The sequence below is a fragment of the Nanorana parkeri genome, unplaced genomic scaffold, assembly GCF_000935625.1.
Source record: "Nanorana parkeri isolate BGI_ZX_2015 unplaced genomic scaffold, ASM93562v1 scaffold706, whole genome shotgun sequence".
Lineage (NCBI taxonomy): Eukaryota > Metazoa > Chordata > Amphibia > Anura > Dicroglossidae > Nanorana > Nanorana parkeri.
In genome coordinates, this window is record NW_017306974.1 from 726,413 (window position 1) to 743,342 (window position 16,930).

At 40.5% G+C, this 16,930-nt stretch overlaps 1 protein-coding gene across 1 annotated transcript in view; it reads left to right on the forward strand.

Annotated features, from left to right (window-relative positions):
- The window catches only part of CARD14 (caspase recruitment domain family member 14), a 90,778-nt gene that overhangs the window by 42,610 nt on the left and 31,238 nt on the right, over positions 1-16,930 (forward strand). The window contains exons 10-12 of the mRNA XM_018563874.1: positions 5,988-6,092; positions 10,334-10,431; positions 14,339-14,418. Coding sequence (XP_018419376.1) covers positions 5,988-6,092; positions 10,334-10,431; positions 14,339-14,418 — 283 coding nt within the window. The remainder of the gene's footprint in view (positions 1-5,987; positions 6,093-10,333; positions 10,432-14,338; positions 14,419-16,930) is intronic.

Below are 16,930 nucleotides of genomic sequence, written 5' to 3' on the forward strand. Positions count from 1 at the left end.
TTGAAGTCTTTAGGAGTTTGGTAGAAAAGGATATTAGATCTCTAAAAATTAAACATATAAAGAATAAAACATTCATTAGTAGAGGAATTGAATCCCTTGAAGATAGAAATGAGATTGTGATTAGACCTGCTGATAAAGGGGGAGGGGTGGTCGTGATGAACAGAAATTACTACGAAGAAGAAATGGGTAATATCTTACATACTAAAAACACCTACAGATTATTGAAAAAAAGAATTGGTGAACCTAATAAATAGGGGATATAAAAAATAAAAATAATTATTATATTATATATTATTTAATTTATTTCATTATATATTAAAAATAATTATTAACGAAAAAAGAAAAAGACTATCTGCTATCCTCTGTTTGTAAAGTGCCAACGATTTATTTTCTCCCCAAAATCCACAAAGACAAGGAAAAGCTGCCAGGAAGACCCATTATTTGTGGAATTGATTCCCTTACGGCAAGACTAGGGGAATATATTGATTATTATTTACAAAACGGAAGCTTATCTAAAAGACAGTAGAGATTACCAGAAAACCCAGATGCAGATGTATTACTAGCCACCATAGATGTAGCCTCTCTCTACACCTGTATACCTCATACAAAAGGACTCAGAGCAATTAATTGGGCATTCGACAAACATGGAGATTTTAAATGCAAGCAAAGTAACTATATTTTAGAATGCCTAGAATTTGCCATGAATAGAAACTTCTTTTGGTATCAAAATAATTTCTATTTACAAGTGAAGGGTGTAGCCATGGGAGCCAAATTCACTCCCAGTATGGCTAACCTATACATGGCACAGTGGGAAGAAGAACATATTTTCAGCAAAACTGTAGAACCATTAAAACTCTGGAAACGCTACATTGATGATATCTTCATCATTTGGGAAGGGACATCACCCTCCTTAGAAAATTTTGTAAGCGGTTTAAACATCAATGACTACAATCTACATTTTACATCCACCATTGATACATCTACAGTACATTTCCTAGATTTGGAGATTACAAAGGATCCAAATGGTTGGAAGACAAAAACATACTTCAAACCCACCGACAAAAATGGGTACATACCTACCCAAAGCTGTCATCATTCGCAATGACTAAGAGCTATCCCTAAAGGACAGCTCATGCGTATCAGGAGGAACTGTAATGATTTAGGAGATTTTGTATTCACAGTCTCAAGTCCTTGTTGACAGATTCGTGGAGAAGGGCTATAAGAAGGATGAGCTATATAGAATAAGAGATAAGGTTGCGGACCTTGATAGACAGAATCTATTACAACAAGTTCCAAGAAACAAAACTGATTCTTTTCCTATATCGTTTATAACTGATTACTCAACCCAACATCGTGATATAGAATATATTATCAGGAAGCATTGGGCTATTCTAAAAAGGGATAAAACAATTGGTTTCCTACTCCCACCCAAACCCAAAATTATTTATAGGAAGGCGCCCACCCTGAGGGATAAACTATCCAAAAACGTTATTGACCCACCAAAACAAACCGCTTCTTTTTTTGAAGGAGTTGGCTTCTAGCCCTGTAAAATGTGTTTGGGCTGTAGAACTACAGGATTGAGAACAAAAATGAATTCCTTTAAATCACAAACGATAAAGAATAAAAAATAAAAAATGTTGTTATCTCTTGTAGTAGTCGTTATGTGACATATCTCCTAGAATGTCCCTGTGGACTTCAATATGTCGGCAGAACCAAGAGAGAACTGAGGAAGAGGATAGAGTAACATATCAACAATATTAAAAAAGGGTTCACAAAAAACATAGCTTATCTAGGCACTTTAAACTGGTTCATAATCAGGATCTCAAAATATGTTGCATCGACAAAGTTAAAAACCACTGGAGAGGTTCTAACCTTATTAAAGAAATCTCCAAAAATGAATCAAAGTGGATCTTTCTTCTAGATACCATGACACCCAGGGGACTTAATATAGACTTTGACCTAAACTGCTTCTTAAATAATTACTAATATGTCACTATGCCCCCAATGATAGGTCACCATTATCTAATCCTTCCCCCTATTATTCATGATTTAATTTCTCATTTATAGATATATTTTAAATATTTTAAAATATTTTAGATTTTAATAATTCAATAAACCTTATAGGTCGACTACTTAGATCATAGGTGATTGCAATTACATACGACCAATGTTCTTCACTGAATTAATGTTGCTATTCTTTAAATTTAGTATTATCCTATCTTCACAAATTAATGTTGGTAATGTTCTCCAGTCACTTTCGTTCACCGCATTTAACCAACATACACTAATGTTCAATGAATAACTCTTGTTCATACGTTACACTTTTATTCATCCTCTTTTAGTTATTAATATTATACACACATTAATATATTAGATTCCAACGTTCATTTAATCCTTTTCATCATTATCCCATTATTACTAATTTATTTCTTGTTTGGGAATGTCCGCCCATCACATTCGTTCACTGTATTTAATCAACATACACTAATGCCCATCATTCTTTTTTTTGCTATTAATATATATACATAATCATTTATATGGTTCGTGGTAGAGCACTTAAGGCTTTTTAGCCTATATTCTTTTATGATTCGTTTGATCCGATTTTACACATCCCTCACATGGCTGTACTGTACTTGATCGATCACCCATTTTCAATTTAATTTTTGCTATTGCATTTTACCTAATTTAATATCGTTGGTTTATGCTTGCACTAGTTAACTTTTTAGTTATCCTCCTAAAAATCTGTCTTGTCTTAATTAGCAAGTCCAATGAAATGCTATAGATCATTCAATTTACTTAATTCATTTATTGTTGTGATGTCCCAATTATATTATTTCCTTTTTCTATGTAGACTCACTCATTCTCGCTATCAGATTTCACACTGGTTTAATTCTAATGGATGTTTACCTTTTTGACTTATTTGCTGATTGGTCTTCCAATCAAGATCAATATGCAGAACACTTATATACCAGCATCCACCTCATTTCTTGATATCTGCCTTGAAAGGGTCACATGACGAAACGCGTCAAAAAGGCAGAGTCATTTGCACACGAGGAGTCTACATAGCGGTTTTTGAGCTGTTTTGCCGGCCGGACTTTTTATACTTTATATGTGAGTTACTATATGTTTTAATAAACTTGAATGCTTTTATTTACTGCACCATGAAGGCGTTTTCTTCTTAATTTTTTACCACGGGGATCACTGAGAGATGGTTCGCTGACATCGCATCTAGGAGGAATAGCCTCTGTGTACGCTGGACATCTCCAGCACTGCAGAGTTTAAAACTCCCTCCTGGCCAATCTCCAACGCGGGAAGAATTGAGTTTAAATTTGAACAGGATCGTGGACCGGAATGCCGCTATTCCAAATATTCGTTTACTCACTGCACTCTGGTGAGTACCCATCTATAAGGGGGCTGCTGACTAAACCGAAAAAAAAGATCCACTACTATCTGCCTTGTGAACATTATTTTTCCCCGTCCTTTGAGGTCTTCTCTGCAAGAATATTTGTTTTTCGATATATTTTTTCTGATATATTTTTTTCTGATACCTTTTTCTGCAAGATTACCGTTAATAGATCTATTTAGATCGATAAAAACATTTTCACTTTGTTGCATTTGCCACTGTGTGACTATCAGAACTTTTTGATACAGATCACTGATTGACAAACTTATTATTATTTGTTTTACTTGAGATCAATTTAATTTGTCACAACTTTTTTTCCACATATGTGCTACAATTCAACTCTAGATATTCATTGTTATCTCACACTTTTGTTGTCAATTTTTACTTTAGTTTGTTCCATTTGCTATATAACAAATGATGTTGGGTTCTGCTTAACTATTTATAAGCTGTGTTAAACACGCTTCTTTTCTACACACTTTTTTATGTGAACACTTGATTTAATTAATTTATTTAATGTAATCACGGATTACACGATTACACTTTTAACCAATTTAATTAACTTAACCTTCAGCGCTGTGACACAACTTTTTTATTCCATTTAAGGAGACCTTCTCCTTTATTACATAGCTGCTTTGGGTATTATTATATTTACATATTTTTTAGTTCCAGGAGCGCAGATTAACTATTTCTTTTTATCATACAACCAGAACCAGACTGGTTTGCATATCAAAAGCACAATAAAAATATACACAAGTGAAAGGATAGGAGGAATTATGAGATTCTACAATACAGAGCTCATTCATTTGGATTGTCCCTGTTTTCAGATCACATTTGTTTTCTGATATCTCACAGAGGCTACAACAGTGAGATATTTGCACCAGAATTCCCAGTTGATAATGTATATTTAAAGGAGAACTATGGAGTACACATTTTTTGCATTTTAGTTTCCTTATGATATAGGAGTACACTGCAAAATCAATAATGCACCTAAAGTTTAAAATTCAGTGTAATATACTGGGGGGGGGGGGGGCGGGGGGGTTTAAGCTCTGTGCTCCGCCCACAATATATTACACTGAATTTTATGATGCATTTTTGATAACAGGAGTACATTGCGAAAGCTCTCATCTGTTGTGTTTACATGACACGCCCCCTCCCAACCCTGCACTGATGAGTCCTAGCTCTTGCCTGCTGTTTACATGACATGTCCCCTCCATAGGCGTGTTATACATATATATAATACTTACACAGACCTGGGACATCCTGGATTCCCATCTCTTCAACTGTCCTTTGCCTCTTCCAGCAGGGATGCAGTAATGAAGCAGGGAGCCTGGCAGGTGGTCATGTGACCACCAGCCCAGCTTCCTGATTGGATGGAAAGCTAGAAAGCCACAGCTACACTCCCTCACAGTTTCACAGGCACCGATGTTGCTAAGAGCTGGCGGGGAGATGCAATCATCTCTCCACCCGGCTCTTAGAGGCATCACTCTCCACCAGCTATGGAAACCCATGTCTATAATAGATCTTCCTTCTTATCACCATAAATCATCAATATACCTGCTGGTGGAAGTCCAGAACCCTCTGAACTTCGGTGCCTGCTCCAGCTGTAACCTTGCAGGGCTCATAGACCTGGTCGCTGAGGTTGCATCTCCATTCCACTCTCATCCTGGTCATTGACAAAATGAAGCCTTGCTCCATTTACTTTGTGATTGACCAGGAGGAGGCGGAGATGCGACGATATCACTGACCTACAACTGAAGAGAATAAGGAAGTTCAGCAGGAGCTGTTCTCTCATCTGCAGGTATTTTAAAAATGTATGGTGAGAAAGAGAGGGCAAGCCGATGCAAGTCTCCTCCCACCCCCTCTCAGGGTATATGGAGTGAACTGACACTCAGGGGGTGTGAGTATCAACCACCATGGGAATCACATCAACATTCAGCTCTGTGTGCTGATATGAAATCATCTTACGTTCATTAGTTAAATAAACATATATTGCTTTTACTTACAATTGCAGTTTTCTACTACCTGGCTCTCTTAGGCATTAGTGATGTAGCCTGTGCCTAAGAGATGCATCCTGGGCAGGTTACATCACAGTGCATTGCTTGGAATTCACAAGATCTTAGGGAAAGGCATTTTTCCCTTGAGATGATGTGCATGGTCACATGTCACATGTGCCAGAGTTCCAGGAAGTAAAGAGAGATTGATTAATCTGCCCCTAGAAAAAATGGCCACTTTGAGAAGAATGGGGAAGAAAAGAGAAATAAGGTACGGAAAGAATAAAAATCTGGCAATTATCTAGAAGTATCTGTTTGTATATTGTCATTACTAAACATTTCTAAAGGTGTCTTTGTTGTCTTTTTAAAAGTAAGGGTAAAGTTCTTCCTTAACGCATGTCCTAATCTGCTTTTGGATTGTTAATGGTAGTAATCAATAGATTTATCAAGCAAACAGCAAAAAAAACAAAAACAAAAAACCAGAAGCTAGTTTTCATTACTGATAACATTGAGCAGGTAAAATGAAATGTTTTAGATGCAAATTCATAACATTAATTCTAGCACCTTTTTTGTGACACTTTTTTGTTGGCTAGATGGGAAAAGAGCACACGCAATTTAGACACCAAAGGCTAGTGCGGATGGACGCTATTTGTCCCTCAGAAGATGGAGACAAAGGATCTTCTTCCAGCATTTCTGAGGTTTGTTAGACCAATTTTATATGTTATTTCATTATTGTATTTCTGTAAAGAACCGGTGTTTTATGGAGTATTTACAGTTTTCTGAAAGAGTTCAGCACTTATTTTCCCAAGTATTTACATTTTGTAGCACTAGGACCTCAAATTATGGGCTCTACAGCCTAGGCTCAAGCCATTATCCAAGGTCAGGTAAAATATGCGCACCTTGCAATTTTGGCAGTTTTGCTAAACAGTATAGTTAGGCAGCATATGCAGAGGTCAAGCTTATTGCACCTTGCAACTAGGGTTGCCACCTGTCCGCAATTCACCCTGACTTGCATTTGAGTTCTGTATGTGCTGTGTCCGGTTTTCTGGCCAGCTGAAAGCCGGAGACAAGATTTCATGATGACAGGGGCAACCACGGGGACCTGGTGTTCCAACTTGAGTGCATAGAGAAGGCACAGGACATGGAGGGACACTGGAACTTGGGGAGCAAGGAGGTGTCTGAAACACAGGGTGCAGATAAATCTTGAAGGGCACACTCTCCTGGCTGTCTCTCCTCGCTCTTTCCCGTCACTGTCTCTCTCGACTGGCTGTCTCTCTGCCCTTTTTCTCCTGTCTGTCCCTCCCACCTCTTTCTCCTGGCCGTCTCTCCTCCCTCTTTCTCCTGGCTGTCTCTCCTCTCTCTTTCCTGAATATTCTCCCCAAAAAATTGCGGTGTGGAACTAGTGTTCGGATTTTGCTTGAAGAAAAGGTGGCAACCCTACTTACAACAGTCTTCATTTCTACACACTTCTAGTCAAGTTGTCATTTAAAGCTTTCTCCCTCAGCGTAACTTACATATTTACTGTTATTACTGCTCCAAAGATCCTGCCTGGCACTGCACAACCTTTGCACAAAAAGCCTTGGCTAGTCCCGGCACCTACTGAGTATGACCTCATTCCTATGGCTTGGCTCATTTTCCTCTGTATGGCTGTTTCCACCTTGACTACAGATGAGCCATAGGAATATATAAGTGTGTATGTGGAGTAGGCACAGGGCCTGGACTGGAGTTCTATCATGCTAAGGCAGGGCTGGGCCCATATTCATCTGGAGTTCAATGAGCTGAGGCAGGGTTGCACAATGAAGATCTCCTGAGCAGGTGTAAAAGGTAAATATGTTACTATATGGGTTACACTGATTGGGGAACATTAGAGGACAACTTCACCGAGGCCAATAGACAAAAAAAAACCAACACTTTTTATAGTGTACCACAATGTACCATATATGAACAGTGAATTATTGCAACACTTACAAATGGTATAACACCACTTTACAGTAGGCCAGTTGCTTTGCACATGTGGATACGTTGCTGCAACACACAATGCTGAATACAGCGCGTTCCTACGCTCAACATGTGAAAACCAATGATTGCCTATGGGCATGGTTCCCACCTGGGCGTTTTACCGCGCGTTAGAACACGCTGCAAAAACGCCCTACGCCCAAAGAAGTTAAGGAGCTTCTTTGGGGCATATTTGCAGCGTGTATTCATTGGCCAGGTAGCCCTCGCAAACGCGTGGCACGAAACACGCGACAAACACGCATATTCGATACGCCTAGGTGTGAAGTTATCCTTTAACAGCAAAAAAATGCTGCAAATTCTCAAGCACTCGGGGCAGTGTTACTCTTTGTTATAACCTCTGTTACTTTTGCTGGTCAACTCAGTATACATATAAATGTGGAGAAAAATATGAATAAAAGAATGGAAAATAGTATTCAATATAGCAATAACTTTTTTCTATCATTACATGTATTATGTCACGATACAATCTTTTCTGTGATAGGGGTGTATAATGTCATACTTTTATTAATCTTTCAAATATATAATGTGATCCCACATTCTGGAATATACAGTGCATTCAGAAAGTATTTAGACCCCCTTTACTTTTTTTTAATTTTGTTATGTTGCAGCCCGATTCATTTTTTTAAATTCTTTCTTTTTTTTCTCATTAATCTATACTCAGCACCCTATAATGACAAAGTGAAAACAGAATTTTAGAAATGTTTGCAAATTAATGAAAAAGACAAACTGAAATATCACCTTGGCATAAGTATTCAGCCCCTTTGCAACAACGCTTGAAGTTTAGCTTATGTGCCTCCCATTTCTCTTGATGGTTGCTGAAATGTTTCTACACCTTGGAGTCCGCCTGTGGTAAATTAAATTGATTGGACATGATTTGAAAAGGCACACACCAGGGGTGCCCCGAGGTCGGATGTCACCCGGAGCGGAGACCGGGTGACACCCCGCAGTGATGTCATCGCGCACGCATGGTCATCTAATTGACGCCTGCCAGTGGCCATCTTGGTGATGGATGCTGGCAGACAGAGGAGGGGACGTTCACCCGGCGGGATGAGGTATGCCACCGGGTCCCCTCCTCTCTCCTGACACTGTTGGGCTCTCTGTCCATGACTGAGTGCCCGACTTTTTATAGGGGGTGACACTAAAATGGGTGTCAGTCATTTTAGTGTCACCCGGGTACGGGACGCACCCACCCTTGTGACGCCACTGGCACACACTTCTCTATAGAAGGTCTCACAGCTGACAATGGATACTGTATCACAGCAAAAGCAATGAGGTCAAAAAAGGAACTGCCTGCAGAACTCAGGGACAGGATTATTGCAAGGCACAGATCTGGGGAAGGCTACAAAAAACATTTGTGCTGCACTGAAGGTTCCCAGGAGTACAGTGGCCTCCATAATTTCTCAAATGGAAGAAGTTTGGCACAACCAGGACTCTTCCAAGAGCTGGTTGCCCAGCAAAACTGAGCAATCGGGGGAGAAGGGCCTTAGTATGTGAGGTGACCAAGAACCCGATGTTCACTCTGACTGAGCTCCAGATATCCTGTGTGGAGATGAGACAAAGTTCCAGTAGGACAACCATCCCTGCAGCCCTCCACCGGTCTGGCCTTTATGGCAGAGTGGCTAGACGGAAACCTTTGCAAAACACATGAAAGTCCACTTGAAGTTTGCTAAACATCTGAAGGACTCTCAGACAGTGAGGAAAAAGATTGAATGGTTTGGCCTCACTTCTAAACATTATGTTGGGCAGGTGTTGAGCGGTGCCTGGTTTCCTCCAAACAGTCAAGCATGGTGGTGGCAACCTCATGCCGTGGGGGTATTTTTCAGCAGCAGGGACTGGGAGACTGGTCAGGGTTTGATGTAAAGCTGAATGGAGCAAAGTACCGAGCTATTGTCAATGAAAACCTGTTCCACAGTGCTCAGGACCTGAGACTGGGCCGAAGGTTCACCTTCCAACATGACAATGATCCTAAGCACGCAGCCAAGACAACACAGTAGTGGCTTAGGGACAACTCTGTGAATGTTCTAGAGTGGCCCAGCCAGAACCTGACTTGAACCCTATTGAACATCTCTGGACAGACCTGAAAATGGCCATCCCCATCCAACCTGACTGAGCTTGAATTTGCAAAAAAGGATTTGCAACGAAGAATTGCAGAAAATCCCCCAATCCAGTCACATCATACCCAAAAAGACTCAAGGCCTAAATTGCTGCCAAAGGTGCTTTAACAAAGTACTGAGTAAAGGGTCTGAATACTTAAGTACATGTGATATTTCTGTTTTTTCTTTTTAATACATTCACAGAATTTCTAAAATTCTGTTTTCACTTTGTCATTATGGGGTACTGAGTGTACATTAATGAGGGGAACAAAAAAGAATTTAAGCAACTGTAGTGTCAGGCTGCAGCTTAACAAAATTGAAAAAAGTGAAGGGGGTCTGAATACTTTCTTAATGCACAGTATATGCAAGCAGGAATGACTAACAATACACTTTACCAATTTGTATGGAGAGGTAGCATTTATTTTTAAACCAACCACAAAACAACAAAGGAGGAGGAGATTAGCAGGAAGGGTTGGTACTTCACATCTGGAAACTGGATGACAGTCTCCAGATGTGACAGTCACCCGGCCTCGGGACGCCCCTGCTGCATATATACAGATGAGGCTACAGAACAGGACTGTCTAGGCACACTCGCATACCAGGAAGTGCACTGCTTTTTTTCAGGAGGAATTCAAGACAAAAGGTAAATTTTCCAGGTACTGCTTAGGCACCTTATCTTGAGGTTTCCTAAAATATACCAAGTCCACTCTAACAAAACAGGCTACCTAATTTGTGTGCTGTGCTAAAACCCTTAGATTATTAAATTAAACACAATGTAAGAACTTTATTTGGGATATAAGAACTCTACAGTCATCCTGTGATTATTTTAGTCCTGGCAGGAATTAAGCTGTCAAGCCAGCAGTGATCTTGGTGAAAGTATGTCTTGCTACTCTTTCCATGATGATTATCTACATGGCCTTTCTAAGAGGTAAGTAGTAATCTAAAAGTAATCTAGTTTAAATAGGATACTTCTTGATCAACACCGTACTCTACACAAGTACCAAGTGCTAGTTCTGTTTTATACATGCATCTTATTTGTGTTCTCTTTCTGCTAACCGTGCGCTAAATCTGTTGTCTCACTTGTGGCTCCTAGCCCCAGCAAGGCCAGTATCAATTTTGTTTAGAGGCACAGTTTTGTGTGTAAATATTGGCATTGTTTAAAAAGAGACATATTTACCAGAATAAAGTAGAACAAAACTTGAATGTGTGCATCAGAAAACAGGTAACTATAAATTTGTGCAAGGCAAGTATATGTGTGGAGGCTGTTTATAGAAAGTGGCAGAAGGCTTGAGAGCATCAGACTATAGGAGAGAGACCAGAGCCGTGATAACAGAACCTTTGTAAACACACATCCACATAAGCATAAGCTTACAATGGAACACCAAGTATCAGTAACAGGTCTGTTTAATGCCACAAACATTTATGACTTCCAAAACTCATGCGTCCACTAGAATCAGCACCAAGTTTACCCAGCACCATATTCACCAGCTACAAGTACCAACTCGGAAATACCTGCAGCCGCCCCTGTTGAACCAGCAGCAAAACCACAAGCCATGCCACAGGAGTCAGTAGCCCAAAACTGGAACTTCTTCACTATATGACCATTGGTACAGATCTCCATCTCATGGACCTTCTGGGAATCAACCCATATATTGTAAGAACATATATTAACATATCTAGGAACTCACTTGATTATAGCAGCAGTCTCCAGTTAATCAAAATGATTACCAGGTCTCTGGGCCCACAGGAGTTCACTCTGGCAGAGAGTTGTCACCCAGCTGCTAAAACTGTTGTTTTAGTGTCCGAGTAAATAGTTTTTACCAGCAGACGTGCTCCTTACTGCTGCCCTGCCTCCCTATTGCACCAACAGTTCTATTAGGCATCAGAGGCAGGCAGTCCCTGCCCTTAAAGGAGAACTATGAGGTGAGGGCTTTTCACTCATCTCATAGTTCTAGCCGACCTGTGACAATGAGACTGTCACAGGTCGGCTCAGTAGATCGGGAGGTGAGCGAACACATACCGGCGTTCGCTCACCTCTCGATCCTGTCACGGTTCTCTGCCGTGACAGGGGAGGGGCTGGATTCCCCCCTCCCCGCTCCGATCTGCCAGCGCTGACTGGCGGAACAGACGGGGGAGGGCGCGGGTATAGCTGGCTCTGCCTCTAGATAGGCAGAGCCAGCTGTCAGTCACGCAGCTGGCCGGATCCCGGCACAATTGTCGGGATCCGCTTCAGCTGCGGCGTCTCAGTATACCGCGACGTCTCAGTTGCTCGCTGTGTACTGAGCCTAGGGTGACGGGAGGATGCTAGTTTGTGTCCTCCCATTACCCTAAGGAGAACTATGGGGAAAAGCCCATAGTTCTCCTTTAATTCAGGGGAGGGGGGCTGCACTGGGGGGAGTTAAATTACACTGGGGGGAGTTAAATTAATGGCCCAGGGTGTAGATATTTTACTATTAAGACACTGATCATAGTAGTATTAGTAGTTAGTAAGTCAGTCAGTAAGTATGCTTTACTTCTGGTGCTGCCGCATTCAAAAACTGTGGCTGTAACAATAAAGTGCACCAGTTGTATACCTGCCCCTTTCTCTCCCCTTGTCCATTCTGTGCAAAGAATTCAGAGGGCAGAGGAAGGGGCAAATGTACAACTGGAGCGCTTTACTGTTACAGCTGCAGCTCTTTATCCCCGAGGTGCCAGAAATATAACTGTCTGTAGGATTCACTTTGCAAAGAATACCAAATCATGTGCAAGGAAATGTTTAAGAAAACAGGAATTTTGCTTGAACATGATTGGATGATTGAAGGCAGCACAACTTCCCCACTTTCACTAAAACAAGGGAAAATCCCCTTGCAAAATGAACATGTTTTATTTCTTTAGTAAACTAGGGTCAGTGGGATCCACTTTGTGTCTGTTACAACTCCCACCACTGCATCGTCATGACACATGAAGCGCAGAAAAGTATTTGCTGGAAAATCTTGTTTCCTGATTCAGATCTGCCCACTACACATAGCACCTACAGTATTTGTTATTCTTGTTTATGATTATATGATTGTTAGAGCTATGGGTAGCCCATGAACAGTTTAGGGGACATTTATCAATTTTGCAAGAAAAAGGATCTTTGCTGCACACAATTACCGGGATTCCCATGTGGATATACCAGGGGGTGGTGCTCGAAATGACTGCCACCACATGCAGATAGTTAAATAACATCACCAGGACACCAAAATTATAGTTACAGCAATTAATTTATTGAACAATGCTGTCCCTCATTTGCAAGTGCTTTTCGGGGCCAGTCATCTCTGAGCCTGAGGATGGGACCCTGCGTGGCCCCGAAAGCTCTTGCAAATGAGGGACAGCATTCTTCAATAAATGAACACTTAATTGCTGTAACTATCGTTTTGATGTGCTGGTGACATTCTTCAACTATTTATCAATTTGGTTCACAGCAAGGCAATGCTAAACAGAAGCAGTGAGAGAGATTATGGAACATATTTACTACAAACATTTAACTTTATTCAGAAATGGCTATCTCTGCTTAAGCTGGTCTTAGCTGGTAGATTTTTGTACAAACGTTCATATGAAAAAAAAATAATAATATACACAAATACACATTTTTTTTATTAAGAAGTGACCGAATTCCAACATAAGTTAATATATTTTGAGACGTCAGACAAAGAAATGCCAAATATCATGTAGCACTCACCCCTGAAGGACTAGCTGGATAAACGGGTCTTCCATAGCCTGTCTAGGGATTTTAGCAACCTGGCTGCCAGAATAGCACTTACCACCCTTCTGTGGCGATCGATTAAGCTGAGATCCAGACTGTAGATATGATGCTGAAGGAACTTTATTGTAGAACTTCAGGGAGAGAGCTTTAGGGTCAGGAACATCCAGGCTCTTATAGACTCCTTTAAATGATAGAATACCGCATCTGCTGACATCACAGACTTGGATCTTTAAGCCAAATGGGCAATATTTGTTCAGAGCACCTGGCTGAGCAGTACTTGAATCAGAAGTCACCAGTCATCTTCATCCAGTCAGTGGGCCCCCAGACTCAGGCCTTAGTGTAAGCACATGGCTAGTCCCTGGGCTTCAGGCACAGGCCTAGCCAGACCAGTCGGTTGACATAAACTCTCCGCAGGCTGGAGCCTTGGGGAAAAAAACCGGCTCACATGGTCTGCCCCGAATATTTATGTTCTCTCCCAGCATGCACAACAACTGGACATGAACCTCCAAGTGATTGGCCAGGGAGATATATATATAATAACAATCCCTTATTGGTTGCTCTGCTCTGTGGCAAGGCTACACCTAGCAGCTGGCAGATGCAAATGATAACAAATTGGTTAGGGGAAACCAAATGAGCACAGACTATAGATCAGTGTCAGACTGATTACAATCTGACAACAACTAAATTAACTAATTAATTAATGTTTACAGGGTGCTACAATAGAATTTAGTGAAAGGAAAGGGAATAGAGGTGAAGGGGAAAAGGGTTGGTGGTGAAGGTTTATCAAAGTATCAAGACATTTATATAATATATATTAAGTATGTGTATATAAAATTCTTAAAGTAGAACTCCAGGTACAGACATTTTTAGAAATATTTATGTGCAATTAAATATTTATGTGCATTAAATACTTCTGTGTGCTGATGGTATGATAGCTGCTGCTCTCATACATGCAAATGTCTTTATCCACCGCCTCTTGCCTTGGCCATTCACAGAATGCCTTGTATGCATATACTTTGCATTTAATTGTGTCACTAATTTGCCTGATAAATGTCCTGTTTATGTTGCTTTTCTGACTTTGCATATTTAACTCATTATTTTCACACAGTAGTTGTTCTCAGGAACTTCCTGCTATTCTCCAAGATGAGAGAGCAGAAACAGACTTTGAATATGAAGCAGAGTATAAGAAAGGTAAAAAAATACACAATGATATAGTGCTTAAACAACATCAGTAGCATAATATTTTATGTGATATCATATATTTTTAAGCAATGTCATAGTTATATGATGGAAGAAAGGTAGTGGTGTGAGATGAGCTCAAAAAATAACTTCCACTTCTGTTCTTTCAAAAGAAAGTGCCTACCTTTCTGTTAGTAGCAAGCAGTAGAGAAGAACCGATGAGCAATAGCTAGCATGCCTGAATTTATCTTATAAGGATCCATTCACACCAGCCTGGTCCATGAGATGCATTAAAAATGTATACACATTAGCACAATGGAACCACACCAATCCAATACATGTAATGCGCGTTGTGCACAGTACAGAATAAGCCCGGAGTCTGAACCTGAAGTTTTTTTCAGTAACACAGTAACCAACAGAAAACAATTAGAACATTACTTAACAGGCTTTAGGTTAAATTAAATCTGGGTTGCTGAATATGGCACAATGCTTGCAAAGGTGTGTAACACTACAATTTGTTGTGGTTTTAAAAATTCTAAAATGTTAGTATTTACAGATGTTAGCTTAAAGAAAATCACATTTTAAAATAAAAGATCCATAGGTAGGGGCATAATTACTGCATTAATGAAAGCAGATCATCATGGCTGGTGAGAATGGTTGGCAGGGTGCTATACATAGCTTTCTGAAAACATACAAGCACCCTGCCTTTGATTTCTTTTCAAAAGCCCTCAGCCCTAATGCACAAATATTAAAATGTTTTCATGTGTGGGTGTCAGTCTGGAAAAGTGGGCCATCCTAAGCAGGCTGCATTTGCATGCCACCTTTTGCCTTCAATACTGCAGCGATTCTTCTTGGCATTGACTCCACGAGATGTTGAAAGGTGATGTGAGGAATCTGACACCATGCCTGATGAATAGCACTGTCCAGTTCGGTGAGATTTGATGGTTGTGGAAGCAGCTGCCTGATGGCTCTTTCAACTTCGTCCCACAAATGCTCAATTGGATTGAGATCTGGTGATTGTGGGGGCCACCTAAGCAAAGTAAAGTCTCCCTCATGTTCTTGAAACCACTCCTGCACAATACGAGCACCGTGGCATGGCGCATTGTCTTGTTGGAAGAAGCAATCTCCATTGGGATACGCCATGAACATGATAGGATGAACTTGTCAGCAACGATACTTTGGTATGTTGTGCTATTCAGACGTTGTTCCACACGAATCAAAGGCTCAAAGCATTCCAGGAAAACATGCCCCAAACCATAACACTGCCCCACCAGCTTGAAGGGTTGTACTCCATAACCATAACACTTGAACCATAACACTGCATGTGGGGTGCATGCTTTCATGCTGTTTCTGCCAAATTCTCACTCTGCCATCTGCATGATGCAACTGGAAACGTGATTCATCGGACCACATGACTTTTTTCCAATGCTCGACTGTCCAATCCTTGTGTTCCTGTGCGAATTGGAGACGTGTTATCTTGTTAACTGCAGACAGCAAAGGTGTTCGAACAGGCCTTCGGCTTCCATATCCCATACGATGCAGTGTATGGCGAACAGTGCGTTCAGAGATCATTTGAGAGGATCCCTGATTAAGATCTGCAGTAATTTGATGCACTGTTGCAACAGTGCATCAAATTACTGCAGATCTTAATCAGGGATCCTCTCAAATGATTTTCCTGGCATGATTTGGGCCCTTTAATTCGTGTGGAACAACGTCTGAATAGCACAACATACCAAAGTATCGTTGCTGATCAAGTTCCCATATCTTCAGAAAAAATCACTTCTACTGTTGTGGTAAACAACCTGCTTCCCTATTTATAATGGTCTGTCCCTCTAGCAACTTCAGCGCAAAATTATAGCTAATTTGCCTACAAACGTCAGTTGGTCATAATAATCTGGCCACTCAGTGTATATGTGCATTGGGGTGCAATTATAGAATGGCAATGCACTGCAGTATGTGTATAATTTATACTGCATTGTCGTGTCTTACCATTGTAACTTGCATAGTGGTGTGAACAAATCTGTCAAGCCTGGAAAAAAATATGCAAAATGCTGCTTGTACTTTTATACTAACCTGTCAAGCAAGTTTTAAGTCTTTTACAAGAGCATTTTGTTAAATTTTTTTTCCAAGTAATGAAAAAGTCATTTTAAAGCCCAATTAAACTCTCAGTGCATTAAAACAAAGATGTGAAGAATCTTACAGTAGGTTTTATTTAGAAAATCAGCTGCAGCCTTGCTCTCTGTGTGGAAGCAGTGGTCTCTTTGCAGAGGTCTCCAGTAATTGAATTTCATGCTCCCTGCTAATTGGCGAGCTCTAGCAGGGGGTGTGTCATACCTCTACAGAGACACCACTGCTTCCACACAGAAGGAATGGGTCCTCCTCTACAGCCAGCTGGCTGGGGACAAATTTTCCTATTGGCTGCTTTCTAAAGAAAGGGAATATAAAACTGTAAAATATTTCAGATGGTTTGAAAATGGGGAATAAGTACATCACAAAGAGACACTCATTGAGCATTCCCTGATGC